Here is a 24,782-nt window from a genome sequence, read left to right on the forward strand (position 1 = left end):
AACTTTAAATTCCTTACTAATAGTAATTTTAAACACATACATACAATAATATGGCTGATATATTTTATAACTATGTAAAAAATTGAAATTCCACATAATTTAGGGAGAAAAAAATATTCCTTACGTATCTTACTTTGAATTTACCACTGGCATTTGCTTGGATTTTCTCTGGTAATATGATTTGTAGAAATGAATTTAGCGAATCTGTAAAAAAAAATTTTTTAAATAATAAGAACCTGTCTTAAATTTGACTAAATATCTATTTAGTTTCTTTTTTTATTTTATTAAAATACTGAGTTTATTTCATATGTATATTTGTCTCTCCACCATTTTCACATCTGACCACTGCTACTACTGTGTCCTATGATAACATTCCATACATACTTGAAACCAAGCAAAGGATGGAGTTCCTTCTTGAAAAACTAAACAGGTATTTTGGACAACACATTCTTGGCAACGGAACCTGGACAACATTTATCAAACACAGTAGGGAAAGTTCTCACTCTGCATTATAAAAAGGACAGCCAGATATCAACTGTTACAGAAATGAAATAAGATGGAAAATTTTTTTTTAACTTTTATTTAATGAATATACGTTTCCAAAGTACGAATAATGGATTACTATGGCTTCCCCCCCATACCGTCCCTCCCACCCACAACCCTCCCTTTTCCCACTCCCTCTCCCCTTCCATTCACATCAAGATTCATTTTCGATTATCTTAATATACAGAAGATCAGCTTAGTATACATTAAGTAAGGATTTCAACAGTTTGCTCCCACACAGAAACATAAAGTGAAAAATAATAGATGATTTTTTTTTAATGATGATGAAATCAGATCAGACCTATTGTCATGTTTAATCCCAGTGAGAGTCAAGTTGGGAGTTGATAGTTTCTTTTTTTTTTTTTTTTTTTTTTACAGAGGATGATGGAAAATTTTAACAAACTGTTGAAACTATTTTCTTAAAGAGACTTCCTCCACTGCCAAAGCTCTTGAATAGCCTCCTGGTCAGTCATCTGGAAGCAATTCTTCACATAATTGATGAATTTGGCTTCCACTTTGGGAAGAGAACCACCTTTTTCTATACTTGCTTGCATTTTTGCTTTTAATGTCTTCTATGAAAGTAGGTACTTTTGGTGTTTTAGGAGTTTTTTCCTGTTTTTTGAAGGATTCTTGACCTTTTGATCTTGGTGTTGATGGTTTTGAGTCTTTCCCATTCTGGTTTGATTTCTGTGCATTTTTGGCTGGGGTATCTCGTATAGATTTCTTCACTGGAGCTTTTTCTTCAGTTTCCTCATCATCAAAATCATCATCATCATCATTATCGTCATCATCTTCATCATCATCTTCAGCAGCAAGGTTTACTTTTTTCTGTGGTACCTTGCTGCCACCTCCAGGGACAGATCGTTTTCCAGATATACTTAATAGCCTCACATCCTCTTCCTCTTCTGACTCTGCATCTTCCTCCACAGCTACTAAGTGCTGTCCGCTAATATGCACAGGCCCTGAACCACACTTCCACCTTAAGACCACAGGTGGTATTATTTCAAAGCCCCCAAGGGAACTGTTGGCTGTACAGACATGTTCAATGTTGCCAGTGTGACTTTAATAGGGCTGCCTGCGTAATTCATTGCGTCTGCTTCAACAATGTGCAGTTCATCCTTGGCACCAGCGCCTAAACTGACCGTTCTTAAAGATAACTGGTGCTCATTTTCATCATTGTCCACTTTAAAGTGATAATCTTTGTCAGCCTTTAGTTCACAATCGAAAAGACAGTTCTGGGGCCTCAGGGGGCTCATGACCATGTCCATCAAATCTTCCATGAGGCGGAGGAACCAACTTGGGTGGGAGAGAAAGCAGACAGAGATTAGATGCCCACTGCTGCAAAGAACAGCCACACAGGACGGAATCACGCCAGAGGTCTATTCAGTTTCTTTCATAAGATTTGCCTATGAAAGTATTGGTGGCTCATCATTATGTATTCATTTTACTTTTTACTCATTGAATTCTTTATTCAGTGTAGCATTAAGCCTTTGACTATAATGTAAATTAATAATATGTTATCTCAAAAATTAGAAAGTGGGAGAGGTAGAAAAGGATGGAATGAAGATGGAAGGAAGGAAGGGAAATATAATACTCTTAGAATTACATCTATAAATGACATCAAATCTGTTCTCTGTTCACTACTATGAAATCAACATGAGAACTGGTGAGAATTATTCTGTAGTAATAATCATGCATTTTCTCTGAGGACCTAATACATTAATAAATTCCCTTAAAAATAAAAACTAAGGGGAAAAACTTAAAATATCTAATTTGAAAACACATGAAATAATTATGAAAGATTTTTTTAAAGTGCAAAGAGCAAGTATTCAACCTATATAAAATTTGCTATTCTTGAAGAAAAACAGAACAAGTAGACAAAAAAATCAATGACATACATCAAAAAATTTCATGGGGGAAGAAGTTAAGCTAGCAAGTGCAAGTCCTGGCTCTGGCTTCAATTCCAGCTTCCCACCACTTCAGACCCAGAGAGGTAGCAAGTGATATGTCAAGTTGTCAGGTCCCTGCTACTTACATGGAAGACACAATTTGATTTCCTGGCTCCCAGTTTTAGTCTCTGCCTAGCCCTAGTCATTTTAGACACTTGGAGAATGGACAGGAGCTTGCTCTTTCTGTCTCTCTGCCTCTCAGATGGTATTAAAAACCAATAAAGAGTACTTTCCTGAAATAAAGGATTTGAAATAGACACTTCGTTTTAGGAAACTCTGATAACAATTAAAACCATGTAGAATTACACCAAAGTGATTGGCATTCTAAGATAAACAATCCTAGAGAAACATAAGCAAAAATAAAATTTGGTGTGAGGAGAAAAAAGCAGGCTAGCTTGAGAATTCGTAAATGCAGTAATCAATGTTAAAATGCCAAAGAATAATGTCTTATTTACAAAAGAGTTAAGCTTTGATTATAAAGTAAATTGAAAGAATGTCATTGTAAAACTTAAAATAAGAACAGAAGGAAGAGGCAGGTTGACAGTGGGGTATTAGGGTAGAAAATATTATGCTCTTAAAACTGTATATATGAGGGGCCAGTGCTATGGCACAGTGGGTAAAAACCTCAGCCTGCAGCACTGGCATCCCATAGGGGTGCAAATTGGAGTCCTAGCTGCTTCATTCAGCTCTCTGGTATGGCCTGGGAAAGCAGTAGAAGATGGCCCAACTGCTTGGGCCCCTGCACCCCTGTGGGAGACCCGGAAGAAGCTCCTGGCTCCTGGCTTCAGATCATCACAGCTCTGGCCATTGCAGTCATTTGGAGAGTGAATCAGCAGATAGAAGATCTCTCTTTGGCTTTACTTTTCTATGACTTTTTTTTTCTTTCAAATAAATAAAATAAATCTTTTAAAAAAATACTGTACATATGAAATACATGAAATTTGTTCCCTTTATATAAATAAAAAGTAAAGTTGGTAAAAGAAAGTGAGAACCCAAAAAGTTTATTTTCAGCCAAATTGCTATTCAACTATAAAGGCCAAAGACAGATAGGTACAAGCAACAACTCAAGTAAAATACTACATATATGCCTGTTACAGAAGGCAGATAACTGTCTCACAGAAAATCTATCAGTAGAGTTGGAGTAAAAGGCCTAGTGATAGGCACTAAGTATACTTAAATACAGAATAAAACTGAAAGCTAAAGCAATTGTACAAACCATATTTATATAATAGATGCAATGTCAGAAAATTATGCAGACATAATATGACATAGTAAGTACAACAATTTTGTACATATCCAACAACATAGCAACAGAAGAAGCAGCACATACAAGCATACTAGTTTTCTTACATGTACAAGTGGTCAAAAGTGACTTAAAATTACCTAAAAGGCAATCTATAGAAGTGAAATTGACACTTTGAGAAGCAATGCCTTTGAACAGCCCTTGTCAGGACTATTGAGGAACAGTTTTGGTTTTTTTTCCCCATACTAGTTGTTGAACTTCTTACTTAACATAGAATTAATCACATGTATATAAAGTTAATTGAAAATAGATCTTAGTGAAAAATAAGAATGGGAATAGGAGAGGGAAGAGGAGAAGTGGGAGGGCAGATATGGTGGGAAGAATCACCATGTTCCTCAAGTTTTATTTATGAAATGTATGAAGTTTCTATTCCCTTAGGTTTCTGGGGGGGGGGGAGAAAATAAGCATATGAAGCTACGAAGCAGCATACTGTTTCATGGCATAAAGTTACAGAACAACTAAAAGAAAAATAATCATAATCATGTAGTAAAAGGGACAAGGAGGTACAAAGAAGTCATAAGATATCAAATTTCCTAATTATTCATGGTGAAGAATTATTAGTTATTGCCTAAATAAAGGATTACATTTATTATATAAAACACTCTAATCATTCCAAATTAAAAGCATCTACAAGGTACCTAGAAAATAAACCCAAAACATTGCAGATTTATATGCTAATTTTTAAACATGACAAAAGCATTAAATTAGGTAATTATCACACAAATAAGAGGCAGTAAAAGTCAAAGAGCTCCATTATTTTAATACATTAAAGTGACTAAAAGAAAGACTCAGACTAGATACACAAAAATTGAAATCCAATTACTCACACCTGTGTAATATCAAACGTTGACTCTAAGTTAATACTAATTTTTGAGGCCTAAAATACTTAAGGTCTTAATACTTGCTTATGAACACTTGCTTATGAACACTTGGGTGATGAATGGAATTTAGGTTCTTATAGCTATGAGAGCACCCAGGGGTCACAAATCCATCCGATCATAATTTAATGAAACAGTTTGTGTAAACAGAGCAGTGACTTTCAGAATGCACACTTTACCTGACGAAAAGAGAAAGGGTTATTATGAAATGGATGGACAAATGGGAACCCCTGAATATCATCTCTACCATTAACAAAACATTACACAAAAAGTCCTTCTATATACAGAAATTAGTCCCATTATGATGGAAAAATATATGCAAGAGCAGTGATTCTCATTATAGTCCCAAACATTATTTGCTTGCTCTACAAAAACAACATACATGCAACAAACAAATGGCAATGAATTTCCTTGAGTTTAATCAGGTATTAACTGCAATAACAGATATTATTCCAAATATGGACTGAAACAAATGAACCCACACACTAGCACCTATATGGACCACTGACAGAAAAAGTTGCTGTTTTCTCTATCATAATAAGCAGAGGCTTTTAGTTTGCATTTTTGCTTCACAGTGATGGCAGTATACCTGCACTCTCTTGCCTCATGACCTTGTTAAATCTCTGATTTTGATTCTAACTGGACACTAAACATCTCACTATCTGTGGCTGACAGAATGCTGGCCTTTTAAAGATCTACATACAAATCCCCAAATCTTTTGGATATGTTGTTACATGGCAAATACCATTAAGATAGTAAATCACCTGATCTTAAAATAAGATGATTATCTTGGAGTATCTTAGGGGTGAAAAGTGTCATTAAAGCAGAAGAGAGAAACAGAAAAAAGGCAGTGTTATAATGATTCAGCCCAATAGTACTGCATTTGAAGGTGAAGGAAAGCAGTTTCAAGCTAAGGAATATGGCCAGCCCCTAGAAGTTGGAAAAGGCATGAAAACAAATTTTTTATTAGAGCATTCAGAAGAACACAGCACCCCCAATTCCTTGATTTGGACCCACTATACTTTAACTTTAGACTTATGACCTACAGAACTGTTTAAAGCACAAGTTTATGGTAATTTTTTACATCATCAACAAGAAACTAATATGCCCATTCAGAAGAAACTGGAGTACATTCATAATATCACGCCTCTGAGACCTGAATAAAGTAACAGATGTCTCATTTGTCTTTATAAGAAGAAGTATATCAGAGTCTTAATTAAAGATATACATATACCACACAGAGAAAATCAGTTTATAATGATCAGGTGGTCTAGACTGCACTGGAAAGTATCCTTCTCCATACTAAATGATGAGGCGCAACACTTTGTAGATCACTTTGGAATTTCAAAGCAACCTGTATCACATACAGCTTTGTTGCTTTGACCCTATAATGACAAACCAGAGGCTTCTCGATTTATAGGTAGCCTAAGTAAGAGAAGGCTCTTCAGTTGATATAGGCCACTGTGCAAGGAGCTCTACTGGTTTTCCTTTACAGCTAGGAGAAAAAAGAGCTCATGAAAAGACTGACTGAAATGTTGAAGAATGCCTGTTAGGCCTCTTTAGTGGAATCCCAGAAAAGCTCCCAACAGTTTTGAACCAAGGAAATATCCTCAATTGTACATATAGTGGGTTGGATACTGCCCTCTCAAAATAAGTGTCTAACAAGAATCGGTTCATGTATACTTATTTGGAAAATAAGTCTTTGCAAGCTATAATTAAATACAGGTCATGAAATGAGAGGATCATGGATTAGGGTGGACCTTAAATCCAATGACAAGCATCTTTATAAGTAAGAGAAGAGGAGAAGACACACCGAGTAAGAATAACATGTCTACAATCCAAGGATTGATAAAACTATCAGAAACTAGGGGTCAGGCATGCAATGCATGATCCAACCAAGTTTCCAAAAGGAACCAACACTACGAATCCTTTGATTGTATACATCCAGTCTCAAGAACTGTGAGAGAGTACATTTCTGTTATTTTAAACCACTCATTTGGTGGTTCATTATAACAGGAAAAAGGGAAAAATACAGCATATATCTCTTCAAGTATTTTTTTTTCTTTTAATAATGCTTCTGGCCCAATATTGGACTGTGATAGCAACTAAAACTCATACAATATGATACTATATAATTTGCAACCCAGGCCACACTTCACAAACTGACATTTTCAGGCACTCCCAGGAGTATTCATCAAATGGAACAGTTATATGTAGGGCAACATTTTAAAAGTTCTTGAGGGGCCAGTGCTGTGGTGCATAAGCTAAGCATCTGCCTGTGGTACCAGCATCCTATATGGGCACAGGTTGTGTCCCAGATTTGTGTCCCTTCCAATTCAGCTCTCTGCTATGGCCCAGGAAAGCAGCGGAAGATGGCCCAATTGCTTAGGCCTCTGCACTCACATGGGAGACCCAAAAGAAGCTCCTGGCTCCTGGCTCCTGGCTCCTGGCTTTGGATCGGCTTAGCTCCAGCCATCGCGGCCACATAGGGAGAGAACTAATGTATGGAAGACCTTTCTCTCTGTCTTTCCCACTCTCTGTCTTTACCAATCAAATACTAAATAAATAAAATCTTTAAAAAAAACGAAGTTATTGCAAGCTTCAGGTGGCATAAATGGATGATCCACAGTCCACTAACCTTACACATCAATCTCTCAACCATCATTTATTGTTTCCTATGACAAGTTAAGTGAAAGAAGAAAATTATGTGTATGATATGATAATAGTATTCAAATGTCAACTGAAAAATCCTTACAAACCCATTTAGGTGTCCCTAAAAGCGATTAGAAAAAGGAAATCCTTCCAGCAAGTGAAATTTCAAGCATTACATACCTTGTGCATATATTTCCTATATAAGGATTAGTTATATGAGGCAGAAGAAAACTTCTTTTGTGTTGCCTTTTTTCCCTTTGTTGGATGTGATATTAACATAAAGATTCAATTTAGTTCATACAAACAATTCTAAGAATATAATCATACTTCCCTTCCTCATTTCCTTCCCACCCTATCTCCCTTTCTTTTTCCTTTTCCTTTTTTCTTTCCTTTTTTTCCTCCCTCTTTCTCTACTTCCCTTCCTAAAAGTTTAAGAATGATAATAGAGCCAGCGCTGTGGCATAGTAGGTAAGGCCACCACTTAATGTGCCAGCATCCCATGGGGGCACAGATTGGAATCCCAGCTCCTCCTCTTCCAATATAGCTCTCTGCTATTACCTGGGAAAGCAGTACAAGATGGCTCAAGTGCTTGGGCCCCTGCACCCACATGGAAGACCTGAAAGAAGCTCCCAGTTTCGTATCCATGCAGCTCCAGCCGTTGTGGCCAACTGGGGAGTGAACCAGTGGATAAGAAGACCTCTCACTCTCTCTCTGCCTCTCTCTTTCTCTCTGTGTAACTCTTTCAGATAAAAAAAATAATTTTTTTAAAAAAAGAATAATAAGAAGGGTGAATATGGATGTTATGTACCTTGCCTAGAGGTGGCCTGTGGGACAAGAAATGCACTTTGATTAAACATGGTAAACTCGGTCTACAATTCAACTTCATGAAGGGATAGTTATGAAAATTTTTAAAATCTACCTGATATCAAAATATGCCTCAAAGTTATAGTAAATACAAAAATTTAGTTATGCACAGGAACAGATAATGGAACAAAAAGTCCAGAATCAGGTACATTGCAGGCTGGCTGTTTTGCTATCTGTTCTTTCTCTGCACTGCTCTGCCAGGAGGCTGTTATTTTACTGATTGCATCGCAAAAGCTCCTTTGCTCTTTGATCATGAATGAGGTCCACCTAAGAGAAGCACTGGCAAAGGGATGAAGTATAAAGAGGCCAAGGCGTTTTATTTGTACCGTCCTTTTCAAAACTGGGTATTTTTAAATTTTGTTATTTGAGTGGTGCAGAGAGTTTCTAAGCCCTCATTCACTGCCCAAATGCTCTCAATAGCTGGGGGGCTTAAGCCAGGAGCTGTTTGTGAGTCAGGAATTCAATCCTATGTGGGTAACAGAAACCCAACCACTTGAGCCATAACTGTCACCTTCCAGTGTATGCACTGGCAGGAAGCTAAAATTGGGGGTAGAACCAGGACTAGAACCCAGGGATTCTGATACAGGATGCAAATATCTCAATGGGCAGATTATCCAGTTGGCTAAACACCTGTCACCATAATTGACTATTTTTTTATATAGCTGCATCTCTCAAAAGCCACAGCTTCTGTTGAGACTGCCTTCAATAAATTTATCTCTCTCTAGGTTCCACCAACATCGTTGTGTTCCCTTGCCTCTTTATCCCTAAGGGTGATAAAAAATTATTTCCACAGTTGGTTTAATAGCCTTAATTGATTTCCTTAATCATGTCCATAATTCTGTGAATAGTACTTTCACTGAACTCATTACATCCTTGAGTGTGATGGTTTTCTCATACTGGATGACATATTCAAAACAGAATTTTATATATTTGACAAGCACATGGATAGCTACTTTTTTTTTTTTGACAGGCAGAGTGGACAGTGAGAGAGAGAGACAGAGAGAAAGGTCTTCCTTTGCCGTTGGTTCACCCTCCAATGGCCGCCACGGCCGGCGCGCTGCGGCCGGCGCACCGCGCTGATCCGATGGCAGGAGCCAGGAGCCAGGTGCTTTTCCTGGTCTCCCATGGGGTGCAGGGCCCAAGCACCTGGGCCATCCTCCACTGCACTCCCTGGCCACAGCAGAGGGCTGGCCTGGAAGAGGGGCAACCGGGACAGAATCCGGCGCCCCGACCGGGACTAGAACCCTGTGTGCCGGCGCCGCTAGGCGGAGGATTAGCCTAGTGAGCCGCGGCGCCGGCCTGGATAGCTACTTTTATAAAGGGATTTGGGATGTTGGTAATCTGTGGCATTACAAAGGTATATATTGTCTATTTCCTTAGATGGCAGGATATTAAGTGTGGATGAGGTATAAGGTAGGAGGAGGACTACATTATCTCTATAACAACATTAGCAATAATATACAAGTAGGTGGTAAGTAAGACTGCCTGAAGAAACTACAACAAAATAAAATAGTTTAAGACTTTAAATTTCCAACTTTATACACAGTTCATCAAAAAAAGCCTTTGGTAGCCTTAAACAAATTCCTTAATTCATTTGGCTGTTCAAAAGTCGTGGTGCTACTGTAACTGTAACTCCATGATTTTTCTTATGTAATAACATAGGGACATTTTAGAGAATAATAAGATGCTGAGTTCTGCAATAGATATAATTGGGCTGCAACAGATAAGACTAAGCACAGCTGACTTTGGGTGCTCCACTGTAGCTGGGTTGCCAGAGTCATGCACTGCCAGCTTTGGTTGCTGTGGCTTGGGTGAGGTACGTTTGAGGTGGGCTTTGGGGACCCAGTCCCTCTGCCCTTGAGCTGTGAGGAGATGCCTTTCTGAAAAGTGAAAAGAGTGATCTGTGTGGAAGCTAACAAGTGCCATGGGGATCACTGCGAGATGATGTGCGTCATGTGGTGCTCAGTGCCTCCCACTGTGAAAAGGAGGAAATGCTTTTTGAAGGATATTGACCTGGCCTAGAAGATGCTTACACATGTATCACAAAATGAGGATTTATGTGCGCTTTCCTCAGAGTGAAAGAATCTTCTATTTAGACACGTTATCAGAGAGGTTCGTGAATCGCAGTTACTCAGAGTGGAGCAGAGAAAAGCCTGAAGTTCGAAGAACTACCAAATAGAGCATCAGAGCTCTGTGAACAGGTTAACATGGTACTATGGGGATCCAAGGACTACTACAGTTTATCAAAAAAGCTTCTGAACCCATCCCTGTGAGGAAATATAAAGGACAGGCAATAGCTGTGGATACATATTGCTGGCTTCACAAAGGAGCCACTGCTTGAGCTGATAAATTAGCCAACAGTGAACCTACTGATAGTTGAAATTTGCAAGATTTTCATTGCTACTGTCACAGTTCTTTGAACATTTCTTCATGGGAGAACATCAGTGTTTTGTAATACTAGATTCTGATTTTTGGCTATTTGGGAGTTGTTCAAAATAAATAAAGTCAGTGTTTATTATTAGAGGTATGTGGGATTTTGTATGAAATTTGTTAACATGTTAGTATATCATAGAATTAAACCTGTTCTTGTTTTTGATGGATGCACTTTACCTTCGAAAAAAGTAGAAAGGTCTAGAAAAGAACGACAAGCCAGCCTCCTTAAGGGAAACCAGCTTCTTCGTGAGGGTAAAGTCTTGGAAATCCAAGAATGTTTTACCTGTCCTATCAATATCACACATGCTATGGCCCACAAAAGTGATTAAAGCTGCTAGATCTCAGGGAGTGGACTGCCTTATATCTCCTTATGAAGTTGATGCACAACTGGCCTGTCTTAAAAAAATTGGAATTGTATAAGCAATAATCAGAGGATTCTGATCTCCTAGCTTTTGGCTGTAAGAAGGTGATTTTAAAAACAAACCAATTTGGAAATGGACTAGAAATTGATCATGCTGGGCTGGGAATATGTAGACAACTTGGGGATGTACTCTCAGAAGAGAAATTCTGTTACATGTATATTCTTTCTGGCTTTGACTATCTCTCATCACTGCCTGGGACTGCATTAGCAAAGGCATGCAAAGTACTAAGGCTGGCCAATAATCCTGACATTGCAAAGGTTATCCAAGAAAACTGGACATTATCTCGGCCAGCGCCGAGGCTCACTAGGCTAATCCTCTGCCTTGCAACGCCGGCACACTGGGTTCTAGTCCCAGTCGGGGCGCCGGATTCTGTCCCGGTTGCCCCTCTTCCAGGCCAGCTCTCTGCTGTGGTCAGGGAGTGCAGTGGAGGATGGCCCAAGAGCTTGGGTCCTGCACCCACATGGGAGACCAGGATAAGTACCTGGCTCCTGCCATTGGATCAGCGCGCAGCACGCCGGCCGCAGCAGCCATTGGAGGGTGAACCAACGGCAAAAGGAAGACCTTTCTCTCTCTCTCTCTCTCACTGTCCACTCTGTCAAAAAAAAAAAAAAAGTATATTGTCATTTACATTAGCACCTTCCAAAATATTATCATGTCTATGCCTTCTCTCTATGAAGAAAACTACAAAACTTATAAAAGACATCAAAGAACAACTAAATAAGTTGATTGACAGGTTGTTTGTGGATAAGAAGATTCATTAATGTCAAGATGTCATATCTTCCCAACTTGATCTTTAGATTCAAACAATCTCAACCAAATTGTAGGAAATTATTTTGTGAACATCAACTATTAATTTTTAAGTTTACATGGACAGGCCATGAATGCCCAGAAAATTCTATTCAGTATTGAAGGAGAATAAAGCCAGGGTGCTTACATTATCAAAGTCCAAAATTTAATCTAAAGCTACAGTAATCAAGACAATGTGATGTTGGACAAAGAACAGAAAAGTAGATCAACAGGACAGAATGAAAGCCCAGAATGAGATTCATCTAAATGCACTCAACTGATCTTTGAAAAAGAACCAAAGGCACTAGTACAGGTTAAAGACATTTTTTTTCAATAAATGCTGCTAAAACAACTAGACATGCACACTGCTTAGAAAGATCTAGGTAAAGAGCGCACAGGTCTGTCCCGGCTTGCGAAAGTGACTTCCCCTCACGGTGGCTCTGCATCCCGACGCGGCGCCCTCCACGGGGGGCCGGCCAACAGGGAGCGAGGCCGCGGCCGTCGGAGGCAGCCGAGCCCGCTCCGGAGCGCGGGAGAGAGGCCGCCCCGCCCCGAGGGACGGCGGGGCCCGGGGCTTACCGGGCCTCGGCGCTGGGCAGCCACGGAGCCCGGCCAGCAGCAGCAGCAGGCGGAGCATGGCGTCGGGGCCGGGCGCCGAGCGGGAACTGACGGCGCGGCCGTTGGGCGGGAAGCCGTCCGCGGGCGCTGTTCTCGCGAGACCCTGGAGCGGGATTCCCGCGGCGCCCGGAGGCTGCCCGCTGCGCGCCGCCCCGGCCCGGGCTGGGTCCCCGCACACCTGCCCCTCCAGTGTGATGGCCCAGAGAACCGAGGCGTTCGTTCTCCTCTAGTAACAAACGCTAGCAAAGGTGGTGTGGTTAGACATACCTGTGAAGGTTTCACCAGGGTTTTATCTAAAAATAGAACTTTGATTGCTGTGATCTTAATGTGCATTTAGGAAGATACTGGGAGACACGAGAATTTGAAATTTTACTTATTGTAAATGTTTTATTTGTACATTATACAAATGAAACACATTAATAACATTAGAATAAGTTAGAGAAGATTATATGGACCTACTAAATCATTGGTGAAGTAACTGACCGAAAAGGTTTCTTATCATCTGTTAATTCCTACAGCTCTATTAATGAGGGAAAATTTTGACAATTTTAAGATCATGAGCTGGGAGCCCAACCTCCTTCATTCCGTTGCAATGTTCACCAACCTGTCAATCATGGGACCCCTCCCCTGAAAGTACTTTTACACAGCATAGTGGGGGTAGTATCATGTAAACGCTTTTGGTTTTCTAAATTCATAAAATGCTAGGTAGAATGCAAGTTTGCTCTCTCCTTGCGGACTCAGGAGGAGCAGAGCAGGTTATGGTAATTCCCTTTCTTTGGCCAGCTTTCCCAAAATAAAGTCCTAATGAGCCAGTGTACTTTTCTCACTTTGTAAATAAAGTTTACCACACTGCATGCCACTTTTGTGGCTGTATTTACAATTCTGTAGGTCAAAGAGTCTGGAATATTAATTTAGGTCCAACATAGCCCACAACACTATGAGGGCAAATAATGCAGTGTTGGAGAAGACCTTGAGAACTCTCTGGCTCCTGTGTATCTATTACCTCCTACCCACCAACACCCACCTCATAATGATTTGCATGTACTATGAAAATGGAGAAGAGATGCAATAAAATTTCTCCATCACTTTCTACACACCTACAGGAACAGCACTTTAAAGATGCAGTCAAATTCTGCTTCTCAGAATGAGAATTACGATAAAGAGAATGACATGTTCACTGCTTGACTAAATCTTAACCACAGTATATACAGAAATCAAAGCATACTTTAAATAAAAATTTTTAAAAAGCAAAAAATATCACCATATGCTCCATAATTATTGTTTTTCAATTAAACCTGTAAACTTTAAAAGTCAAACTAAAGATTATTTCTGTGTTCCTTGGGAAAGAGCAAACAAATATTACACCCACAGGAGCCAGAGATCAGAAGCTGACTACCTTCACTTCCGCTCAGCTGTGCGGAATTACCCTTCTGGAACAAAAAAAAAAAAAAAAAAAAAAAAAAAAAAAAGAGAGAGAGAGAGAGACAGAGAGATTTACCATGCCTAAACTGGGAGTGTCACTTTTGGCATACCCTTAACCCTGAAGCACCAAACAGAGCTCTCTGGCCAACCCATCTCAAGCCTCTAAGGCTCCAACAAAAGCACATAGTCCACTTAATGCATTCATAATATAACAAGAAAAAAACACCACAGCAAGGGAAGAAGAATCCAAAGAATATCTCCACAATGCCAAGCAACAAACGCAGAAACCGAGGAAACAAGAACAAGGAAGACAGTATAATGCCCCCAAATGAACAAGACACCCGAAGCCAAGATTATGAAGATGATGAGATAGAAGAAATGCAAGATATGGATTGCAAAAAATTTATGATAAGAACATTTAGAAGCTTTCAGAAACAAATTCTTGAACTACAGAAGTCCTTACTGGACAGGATAGAAAATCTCTCTGGTGAAAATGAAATCTTAAGGAGGAATCAAAATGAAAAGCAGAATCTAGTAGAACAGGAAAGTGTGATAGTGAAGAAAAACAAAATTAAATGAAGAACTAAGTATATCAAATGACAAAAACATTAGAGAGCATTAAAAACAGAGTCAGTGAAGCAGAAGAGAAGTATCAGACTTAGAAGACAGAGCATAGGAAAGTATACATTCAAACCAAAGAAAAGAAGAGGAAATTAGAAATCTAAAAATATTGTTGAAAATCTACAGGATACTATTAAAAAAAACAACATTTGGGTTCCAGGAGTTCCTGAAGGCATGGAGAGAGAGAAAGGAATAGAAGGCCTTTTTAGTGAGATACTAGCAGAGAACTTCCCGGGTTTGGAGAAGGACAGAGACATCCTAGTACAGGAAGCTCACAGAACCCCTAGTAAACATGACCAAAAGAGATCCTCACCATGACACATTGTAATCAAACTCAACACAGTGAAACATAGAGAAAAGATTCTAAAATGTGCAAGACAGAAACATCAGATTACTCTCAGAGGATCTCCAATTAGACTCACAGCAGATTTCTCTGTGAGAAATGGATAGATTCATGGACACATTCAACATACCCAAATTGATCCAGGAAGGCATAGAAAACCTAAACAGACACATAACTGAGACAGAATTGAAACAGTAATAAAGGGGCTCCCAATAAAAAAAAGCACAGGACCAGATGGATGCGCTGCTGAATTCTATCAGACATTTAAAGAAAAACTAACTCAAATTTTCCTCAAACTATTCAGAACAACTGAAAAAGAGGGAATCCTCCCCAATGTTTCTTTCTTTCTTTCTTTCTTTCTTTCTTTCTTTCTTTCTTTCTTTCTTTTTTTTTTTTGAAAAGCAGAGTGGACAGTAAAAGAGAGAGAGAGAAAGGTATTCCTTTGCTGTTGGTTCACCAACCAACGGCCACCGTGGCTGGCGTGCTATGGCCCACGCACCTCGCTAATCCGAAGGCAGGAGCCAGGTGCTTCTCCTGGTCTCCCATGGGGTGCAGGGCAAAAGCACTTGGGTCATCCTCCACTGCACTCCCGGGCCACAGCAGAGAGCTGGCCTGGAAGAGGGGCAACCGGGACAGAATCCGGCGCCCCGACCTGGACTAGAACCCGGTGTGCTGGCGCCGCAAGGCAGAGGATTAGCCTAGTGAGCCACGGCGCCGGCCCCCAATTCTTTCTATGAAGCTAGCATCACCTTAATTCCTAAGCCAGAGAAAGATGCAGCATTGAAAGAAAATTACAGACCTATATCCCTGATTAACATAGATGCAAAAATTCTCAATAAAATTCTGGCCAATAGAATGCAACAACACATCAGAAAGATCATCCACCCAGACCAAGTGGGATTTATCCCTGGTATGCAGGGATGGCTCAATGTGTGCAAAACAATCAATGTGATACACCACATTAACACACTGCAGAAGAAAAACCATATGATTATCTCAATAGATGCAGAGAAAGCATTTGATAAAATACAATACCCTTTCATGATGAAAACTCTAAGCAAACTGGGTATAGAAGGAACATTCCTCAATATAATCAAAGCAATTTATGAAAAACCCACGGCCAGCATCCTATTGAATGGGGAAAAGTTGGAAGCATTTCCACTGAGATATGGCACCAGGCAGGGATGCCCACTCTCACCACTGCTATTTAACATAGTTCTGGAAGTTTTAGCCAGAGCTATTAGGCAAGAAAAAGAAATTAATGGGATAAAAATTGGGAAGGAAGAACTCAAACTATCCCTCTTGGCAGATGATATGACTCTTTATTTAGGGCATCCAAAGAACTCTACTAAGAGACTATTGGAACTCATAGAAGAATTTGGAAAGTAGCAGGACATAAAATCAATGCACAAAAATCAACAGCCTTTGTATACAAGGGAAATGCCATGGCTGAGAAAGTACTTCTAAGATCTATCCCATTCACAATAGCCACAAAAACAATCAAATACCTTGGAATAAACTCAACCAAAGATGAAAAAGATCTCTATGATGAGAATTACAAAAACTTAAAGAAATAGAAGAAGATACCAAAAAATGGAAAAATCTTCCATGCTCATGGATTGAAAGAAACAATATCATCAAAATGTCCATTCTCTCAAAAGCAATTTATAGAGTCAATGTGATACCAATAAAAATACCAAAGACATTCTTCTCAAATCGGGAAAAAAATATGCTGAAATTCATATAGAGACAAAGGAGACCTCGAATAGCTAAAGCAATCTTGTACAACAAAAACAATGCCGGAGGCATCATAAGACTAGATTTCAGGACATACCAAAGGGCAGTTGTTATCAAAACAGCATGGTACTGGTACAGAAACAGATGGATAGACCAATGGAACAGAATTGAAACACCAGAAATCAATCCAAAATTCTACAGCCAACTTATGTTTGATCAAGGATCCAAAACCAATCCCTGGAGTAAGGACAGTCTATTCAATAAATGGTGCTGGGAAAAGTGGATTTCCACGTGCAGAAACATGAAACAAGACCCCTACCTTGCACCTTACACAAAAATCCACTCAACATGGATTAAAGATCTAAATCTATAACCCGACACCATCGAATTAGTAGAGAACATAGGAAAATCCCTTCAAGATATAGGCACAGGCAAAGACTTCCTGGAAAAGACCCTGGAAGCACAGGCAGTCAAAACCAAAATAAACTATTGGGATTGCATCAAACTGAGAAGTTTCTATATGGCAAAAGAGACAGTCAGGAAAGTGAAGAGGCAACCGACAGAATGGGAAGAAATTGCAAACTATGCAACAGATAAAGGGTTAATAACCAGAATCTTCAAAGAGATCAAGAAACTCCACAACAACAAACAACCAACCCACTTAAGAGATGGGCCAAGGACCTCAATAGATATTTTTCAAAAGAGGAAATCCAAATGGCCAAGAGACGCATGAGAAAATGTTCAGAATCATTAGCAATCAGGGAAAATGCAAATCAAATCCACAATTAAGTTTCACCCCACTCTGGTTAGAATGGCTGACATACAGAAATCTACCAACAATAGATGCTGGCGAGGATGTGGGGAAAAAGGGACACTAACCCACTGTTGGTGGGAAGGCAAACTGGTAAAGCCACTATGGAAGTCAGTCTGGAGATTCCTCAGAAACCTGAATATAACCCTATCATACAACCCATCCATCCCACTCCTTGGAATTTACCCAAAGGGAAATAAATTGGCAAACACAAAAGCTCTCTGCACCTTAATGTTTATTGCAGCTCAATTCACAATAGCTAAGACCTGGAACCAACCCAAATGCCCATCAACAGTAGACTGGATAAAGAAATTATGGGACATGTACTCTATAGAATACTATACAGCAGTCAAAAAAAGATCTGAAATGGAGGAACCTGGAACACATCATGTTGAGTGAAATAAGCCAGTCCCAAAGGGACAAATATCATATGTTCTCCGTGATCAGTGACAACTAATAGAGCACCAAAGGGGAAACTTGTTGAAGTGAAATGGACACTATGAGAAACAGTGACTTGATCAGCCCTTGCCCTGACTGTTGATGTACAATTTAATATTTATCCCTTTTAGTATGTTTTTGTTCTACTTAATACTATTGGTTGAACTCTTTAATTAACACACAATTATTCTTAGGAGTTTAAATATAACTGAAAAGTGATCTCTGTTAAATATAAGAGTGGGAATAAGAGAGGGAGGAAATGTAGAGTTTGGGACATGCTCAAGCTGACTTGCCCCAAATGGTAGCGTTAGAAACGTGCCATGGGATTCCAATTCAATCCCATCAAGGTTGCATATACCAATGCCATCTCACTAGTCCAAGTGATCAGTTTCAGTTCACAACTGATCATACTGATAGGTCTAAGAGTCAGAGGGATCACATAAACAAGACTAGTGTCTGCTAACACTAACTGATAGAATAAAAAAGGAGAGAATGATCCAACACAGGAAGCAGGATACACAGCATATTCATAGAATGGCAGATGTCCTAAACAGTACTCTGGCTCAGAATTAGTCCTTAAGTCATTCGGATCTGGCTGAAGAGCACATGAGAGTATTTCAGGCATGGAAAGCCAAGACACTCTGGCAAAACAACAACAACAACAACAACTAAGTGAAAGATCTCTGTGAGATCCCAGTAGAAAGAACGGGCCATCAAAGGAGGTACCTTTCTCTGAAGGGAGGAGAGAACTTCCACTCTGACTACGACCTTGCCTAAATAAGATCGGAGTCGGCGAACTCAAAAGGCTTCCATAGGCTTGGCAACTCATGACTAGAGCCTAGGGTGATTACTGATGCCATAAACAAGAGTGTCAATTTGATAAGTCAACAACAGTAGTCACTGTGCACTTACACCTCATATAGGATCTCTGTCCTTAATGTGCTGTACATTGTGATTTAATGCCATAACTAGTACTCAAACAGTATTTTACACTTTATGTTTCTGTGTGGGTGCAAACTGTTGAAATCTTTACTTAATATATGCTAAATTGATCTTCTGTATATAAAGATAATTGAAAATGAATCTTGATGTCAATGGAATGGAAGTGCGAGTGGGAGATAGGAGGGTTGTGGGTGGGAGGGAAGTTATGGGGGGAAAAACCATTGTAATCCATAAACTGTACTTTGGAAATTTATATTTATTAAATAAAAGTTTAAAAAGAAAAATAAAAAAATTAAATTAGGTAACTAACATTTTTCAGGGAAATGTCTATGACTATGAACATATTTGTTTTTTTAAATTTAAATATATGCTAATTTTACTTTTTCCACACCTTGGGCCAATAGTTTTGATTTTCATATTATAAACAGTTTTTTGGTTGTATCTTCAAAAGTTGGAGTTGCTTTTTCCACTATGTTAAGAAATATACCTAGTTCTCTCCAAAAGTAATAAGGAGATTTGTATATGTACAAATATGAGAGTCTGATGTATATTTTTGTTTTTTGAAAAAATCTTGTTTAGTTGTGTCGGCCATTGGACTGGCTACCCATTATCTCCCACTGACTTCCAGCAAAGAGAAATATTAAAAACATTATGTATATATTTAGTTAAATAAGTCAGTCTGAAAAAGACAAACATCATATGTTTTCTCTAATATGTTTTAGTTAATGTAAATGCAAAAAATGTATAGGAATGAAATGCTCATTTTCTGATTCAATTGTTGACTCTGGCTCTTGTTTCTACTCCAGTGGAACTTTCATCTATTTTTTTAATCAATATTATAGAGTAGACTGGATAATACAGAGAATACTATAGAGTAGATTGAATTTTTTGCAAAAAAAAAAGGAAGGAAGGAGGAGGAGGACTGAGCAAGTGGGGACAGGGAGGAAGGGAAATATGTTTATCTTATTAGAGTTATACCTATGAAATAAATTCTCACACATACATACATGTAAAAAGATCAAAAATACAGGAAAAGATACAGGTGCTATAAAAGTAAAACACAGTATCTGCTTAGTCTATTACCTTTAAATGAAATAATAATCAAAGGATGCTTTTCTTTATGCTAAAAAACAAGCTAGGCTGATGGTTTAACATTCCAAATCACACACACACGCACATACAAATATATTATGTATATTACATATATATTACATTGGTACAGGTGATTTCTTTATCTGTCTTTGGTCTATATGAACACAAGCTACTATCAGAAGCTGATGTGAGAGTGGCATATTGTATGATTAGAGATAATGTAAGTGACAATTGGAGTACTTACAGCAATAATTAATATGCTTATATGAATTCAAGAGTGATAATTCATTCTCGAAACATATTTGTTGAACATTTACTCTGCAGAATGCCATCTATAAACTGAGAAACAAAGAAAACATGGCCATTACCCTATATCTATTTCAGAGTGTAAATGCTCCTAAGTGAGTGAAATGCTGGGAGAACTGAAGTACTGAAACCGTGCACCACAACTGCCATGGTGATAGTGACAGAGACCAGAGGCAAAAGGGAAAAACAGCTTTTTTCTTATACTTCATTTGTAGAAAGTAAGCAATGCCCATTAAAGGGTGGCTATGTCATGAAACATTCTGGAATATCAAAGAGAATTAATGTAGAAATAATGTAGCTTTTACAGTGGATGGAGTGACTTCCATCAGGAAGGAGAAACACTATAAAACATTGCAGTGTAGCCTAGAAAACAGACTGTGGCTATCAAAGATATTCTGGATCAGCAGTATATTGAAGTCACCTCAAGAAAAAACAATACCAGACAAAGCAAGAAAATGAAATCTTTCCAAGGGGAATTAGCAGACTTGTAAATATTTGATCCCTACAGAAGGATCACAAAGGTATAAACTGTGGAGAAAGGGAAATTAAAAGAAAAATCATAACACCTCTATTAATACCACTGTGGACTGTTGAGGGTGTGTGGCGAATGCAGCCTTTCAGTGTGCTTACGGTACTATCTCTTATATAAACTTCTCCAAACGCATTCACTCAGTTGTTCATATTTAGTTTATATATCTAAATGCAATCTACTCAAAGAAGCAATATGTTCACTTACAGATATTAATGTAAAGGATGAGAAAATGTTCAGCTTATGAATTAGTTTCACAAACTAATTATAAATGCCTTATCTTTTATTATATTTCCCTATGTGGGTCATAAGTGTAGTCAACTGATAAAAATTTAGTCAACTGAAGAAAATATATCAATTGTGCTAATTGATATTTTTTCATGGAACAGGATATACTAAAAAGTGGATTTTGTTACATGACATTTACAATTGTGACTACTCAAAATCTACTGAGCATGTATTTATGAATTAACAACTTTTTCTTTCCTAGTTATCAACATATTTATTTATAATCAACAATTCCCAAGTAATTTAACTGCTGGTATCTGCTCATGTACTATCTTCTGACATGGACCCAAATTACAATAATGTCAACAAGTTACTATAGCAGGATTCATGTACCGAGACCAAACACACCAAGGCCTCTTAACATGAAGTAGTCTTCGGGCTGGTGCTGTGGCATAGCAGGTAAAGCCGCTGCCTGCAGTGCCGGCATCCCATGTAGACGCCAGTTCGAGTCCTGGCTGCTTCACTTCCGATCCAGCTCTCTGCTATGGCCTGGGAAAGCAGTGGTAGATGGCCCAAATCCTTGGTTCCCTACACCCAAGTGGGAGACCCGGAAGAAGCTCCTGGCTCTTGGTTTCGGATCAGCGCAGCTTTGGCCGTTGCTGCCAATTGGGGAGTGAACCAGTGGATGGAAGACCTTTGTCTCTGTCTCTGTCTCTCTCCCTCTCCCTCTCTCTCTCTGCTTCTTCTTCTATGTATAACTCTGACTTTCAAATAAATAAATAAATAAATCTTTTAAAAAAAACATGAAGTAGTCTTTAATTATGCCAGCATAAGGCCCAGATGGAATTTCTTATCCAAAATCCTTAGCCCCAAACAAAGAAGTGTTTTCCCTTATATATGGTTTTAACCTATTTGTCTCCCTTATACGGTTACCTGCATATATTAGATCAGATATTCTAATGCTACATGGCAGCCACAGGATTGATACAATAATGCACATGCAAATTTAACTGAGCTGTAAGCTGCTGGCCAGGGTTAACATCATTGCTCTGTACTAACAAGCAGAACCTGAAATGGTTACAGATATGCAGATACAGACTACAGTGGAAGCACTCATAGGCAAGCAGATCACAAATATATTTCATCCCCAGTACAGATGCCTCCATTTTTCTTCTTTTGACCTTAGGAAGGCCTCTACCACAATTTTAACTATGTGAGTTAGAAACAAGTTTAATTAAAAGACAAAGGCCTCTGCCACATTACTATAAAGAAACTTATTTGGAACAACAAAAATTGTCACCAAGTTCAAGCTCATCTGCCTACCACTTCAAAAACCTAATAACTCAAGGGTGAGATATTGTTAAAACAAAAGTTAGTTTAACTGGAGTACTTTGAGAAAGAATGGGTCATCTTGTGCCAAAACTAATTCCTTAAACATTTTGGGCATGCAAATACTAATATTGATTACTCAAAAATCAACTAATATATAATACAAAACTAAAGTTCTCCAGTGGAGAAAATCAAGATACAACTTTCTTAACCTTATCACTGCCAAACAGAAAATATAAATTTGAATCTAAATTCCTAAATCTGGTTTTCAGGGTACAAATCAGCTTTTCATTTGAATTTTTAGAAATCACTGTATTGTACAAATTCAAATTTGGTTTACATCAGAGAAATATGTAAGACTGAACTGACAGAATATCTCTCCCCCTTCAATTACAAACAATACAAAATGCTGAAGAAAATAGCACATAATTTAACACGTGATTGCCAGCCATAAAAATTTTATTTTTTAAATGAAGAAACTGGGAGCTCCTAGGCAAAGCAGGAGAGAAAGCTGACTGTCCTAAGAGATGAGGTTCTAATAACCCCAACTTGGAAGGAGTGGAGGGCATGTGGCGCATTTGTTTGGAAGCTGTAACTGAAACGGGGGAAAAGGCTTGGTCAGTGCATCTCCGCATTGCCACTGTCTCCTTCGCTACCTTCAGCTTTGATCAGAAGATTTCTGCCCAGCTCTGCTCATGGACATGTCAGCCACCCGTAGAAATCTGCTTGTATCTGGGAGTATTTGCAAATCAGCTCTAACTCAGAGTTCCCCACCCCCAACACACTTTGGGGAGATAAGGGAGTAATGCAAAGAAATGGTTGCCTTCTTAAACATATATGGGAGCAGTTTGCACAGATCCACCCCTCCGTAGTCGAAGAACCAATCAAGAGAGTTTCACAGTGCTTCTTATGCAATTGCCAGTGTTCAGGTGTTTACAGTGATTCCCCACCTCCTGACCTTGTCCCCCTCCACATTTTCTACCACTCATACTTAAAATTGACTAGTTACAAAGGAACAGGCAAGATGGGTCTTTTAAGACACCAGTTCTGTAAATGTCTCAGCTTACTAGTACTCCAATTAACTCACTTTCATTGTAACAATACCTCACCCTTGAGTTATCAGGGTTTTCATGTGGTGGGCAGATGACTGTGAGCTTGGTGACAATTTTTGTTCCACCAAACAAGAACAAGCTGTGTAAGGGGATCCAACATCTGTTCAGTGGACTCTCACTGGGAAATGTCTATCAGCTGCTGAAACTCTTTGTTCTGAGACTTTCCCCCTGGGCTCTCCACAGAGGTGTCCAGTGCCCCAAGCACTATACTGTGGAAGCAAAGGAATGTCTGATTCTGTGGGTCCTCTGTTCTGCCTTGGAGCAGGGCAAGTTGACTTGGTATGTACAACTGAGTACCACCTTCCCCTCTTTTTTGGGCAACTCCTTTAGGAAGACTAATGTGTATTTGATTTGATCTTGGATTCCTGTTGGAGAGAGGAAAATAGTTTATAAGACTTATACTGGGGGCCTGTGCCATGGTGCAGTAGGTTAATCCTCTGCCTGAAGCACCAGCATCCCATGTGGACGCTGGTACTAGTCCCAGCTGCTCCTCTTCCCATACAGCTCGCTGCTATGGCCTAGGAAAGCAGTGGAAGATGGCCCAAGTCCTTGGACCCCTGCACCCACGTGGGAGACTCAGAAGAAGCTCCTGGCTCCTGGCTTCAGATCAGTGCAGCTCCGGCTGTTGCAGCCATTTGGGGAGTGAACCAGCAGAAGGAAGACCTCTCTCTCTCTCTCTGCCTCTCCCTCTCACTGTCTATAACTCTAACTCTCAAATAAAATAAATCTTTAAAAAAAGACTTATACTGAAATTTTTTTATAGTTGTTTCCATTTCATAGGTGAATCTTTTGTGATTTTTGCAACTAAACTCTTTGTATGGTAACTTTTGTCTGGTTTCTGGCTTGTCTATACCTCAGTCTCTCCTGCTCATTCATTTTCTGTCTCAAATAGAAAACAGGATGTGAAATAAGCCCTATACCCTAAGTAGAGCCTGTTTAAGTACATCTCAGGTAAATGCTTATAGTATGGCTACAAGAACATGACCAAAACTGAAATATTATTTTATTGTACCACAGACTGCCTCCACATATTTTGAAATCAAGAATATTATGGCCCATAAATAGTTACTTAAACTATTACAGCGTCCTACAATTACAGTTATTTTGTGAAAGAAAACTGATGAAATTTCCTATGTCTAGGCATTCATTTTTTTGAATTAGCATAAATAAAAAGCAGGACGTGTATCAACACATGGTACAATGATCATAGGGGTACAGAAAAGTAGCTAGCTATCCAGAAGGAAAAGCCATAAGAAAGAAAGGATGATATGATACTGAGTTAGTCAGAGACAGCTAAAAGGAAAAGCACCTACTGACATCTCTACCAACTCTATTCAACACCACATCCACCTCTGTGCTGTGGCCAAGGTAACCCAAAATTGGTGTTTCAAAAGAAACCACAACTCCAGGTCCAGAGCACATGG

General features: G+C 39.0%; 1 protein-coding gene and 1 pseudogene across 5 annotated transcripts in view; both read right to left on the reverse strand.

Annotated features, from left to right (window-relative positions):
• Nucleotides 1–12,796, reverse strand: part of LOC103352162 (disintegrin and metalloproteinase domain-containing protein 32) — a 117,985-nt gene extending 105,189 nt beyond the window's left edge. For 2 of the 5 annotated variants that reach the window (XM_070067892.1, XM_070067891.1), the window contains exon 1: nt 12,410–12,796. In XM_070067892.1, the coding sequence (XP_069923993.1) occupies nt 12,410–12,781 (372 nt within the window). In that variant the 5' untranslated portion in view covers nt 12,782–12,796. Of the gene's footprint in view, nt 1–124; nt 205–12,409 lie in introns of all 5 variants that reach the window. The other 3 variants (XM_070067894.1, XM_070067893.1, XM_070067895.1) reach the window with 3 other exon arrangements.
• LOC138848417 (nucleophosmin pseudogene) lies at nt 940–1,935 on the reverse strand (annotated as a pseudogene).
• Nucleotides 12,797–24,782: the final 11,986 nt, after the last annotated feature.

This window comes from Oryctolagus cuniculus, unplaced genomic scaffold (assembly GCF_964237555.1).
Source record: "Oryctolagus cuniculus unplaced genomic scaffold, mOryCun1.1 SCAFFOLD_116, whole genome shotgun sequence".
NCBI classification, from domain to species: Eukaryota; Metazoa; Chordata; class Mammalia; order Lagomorpha; family Leporidae; genus Oryctolagus; species Oryctolagus cuniculus.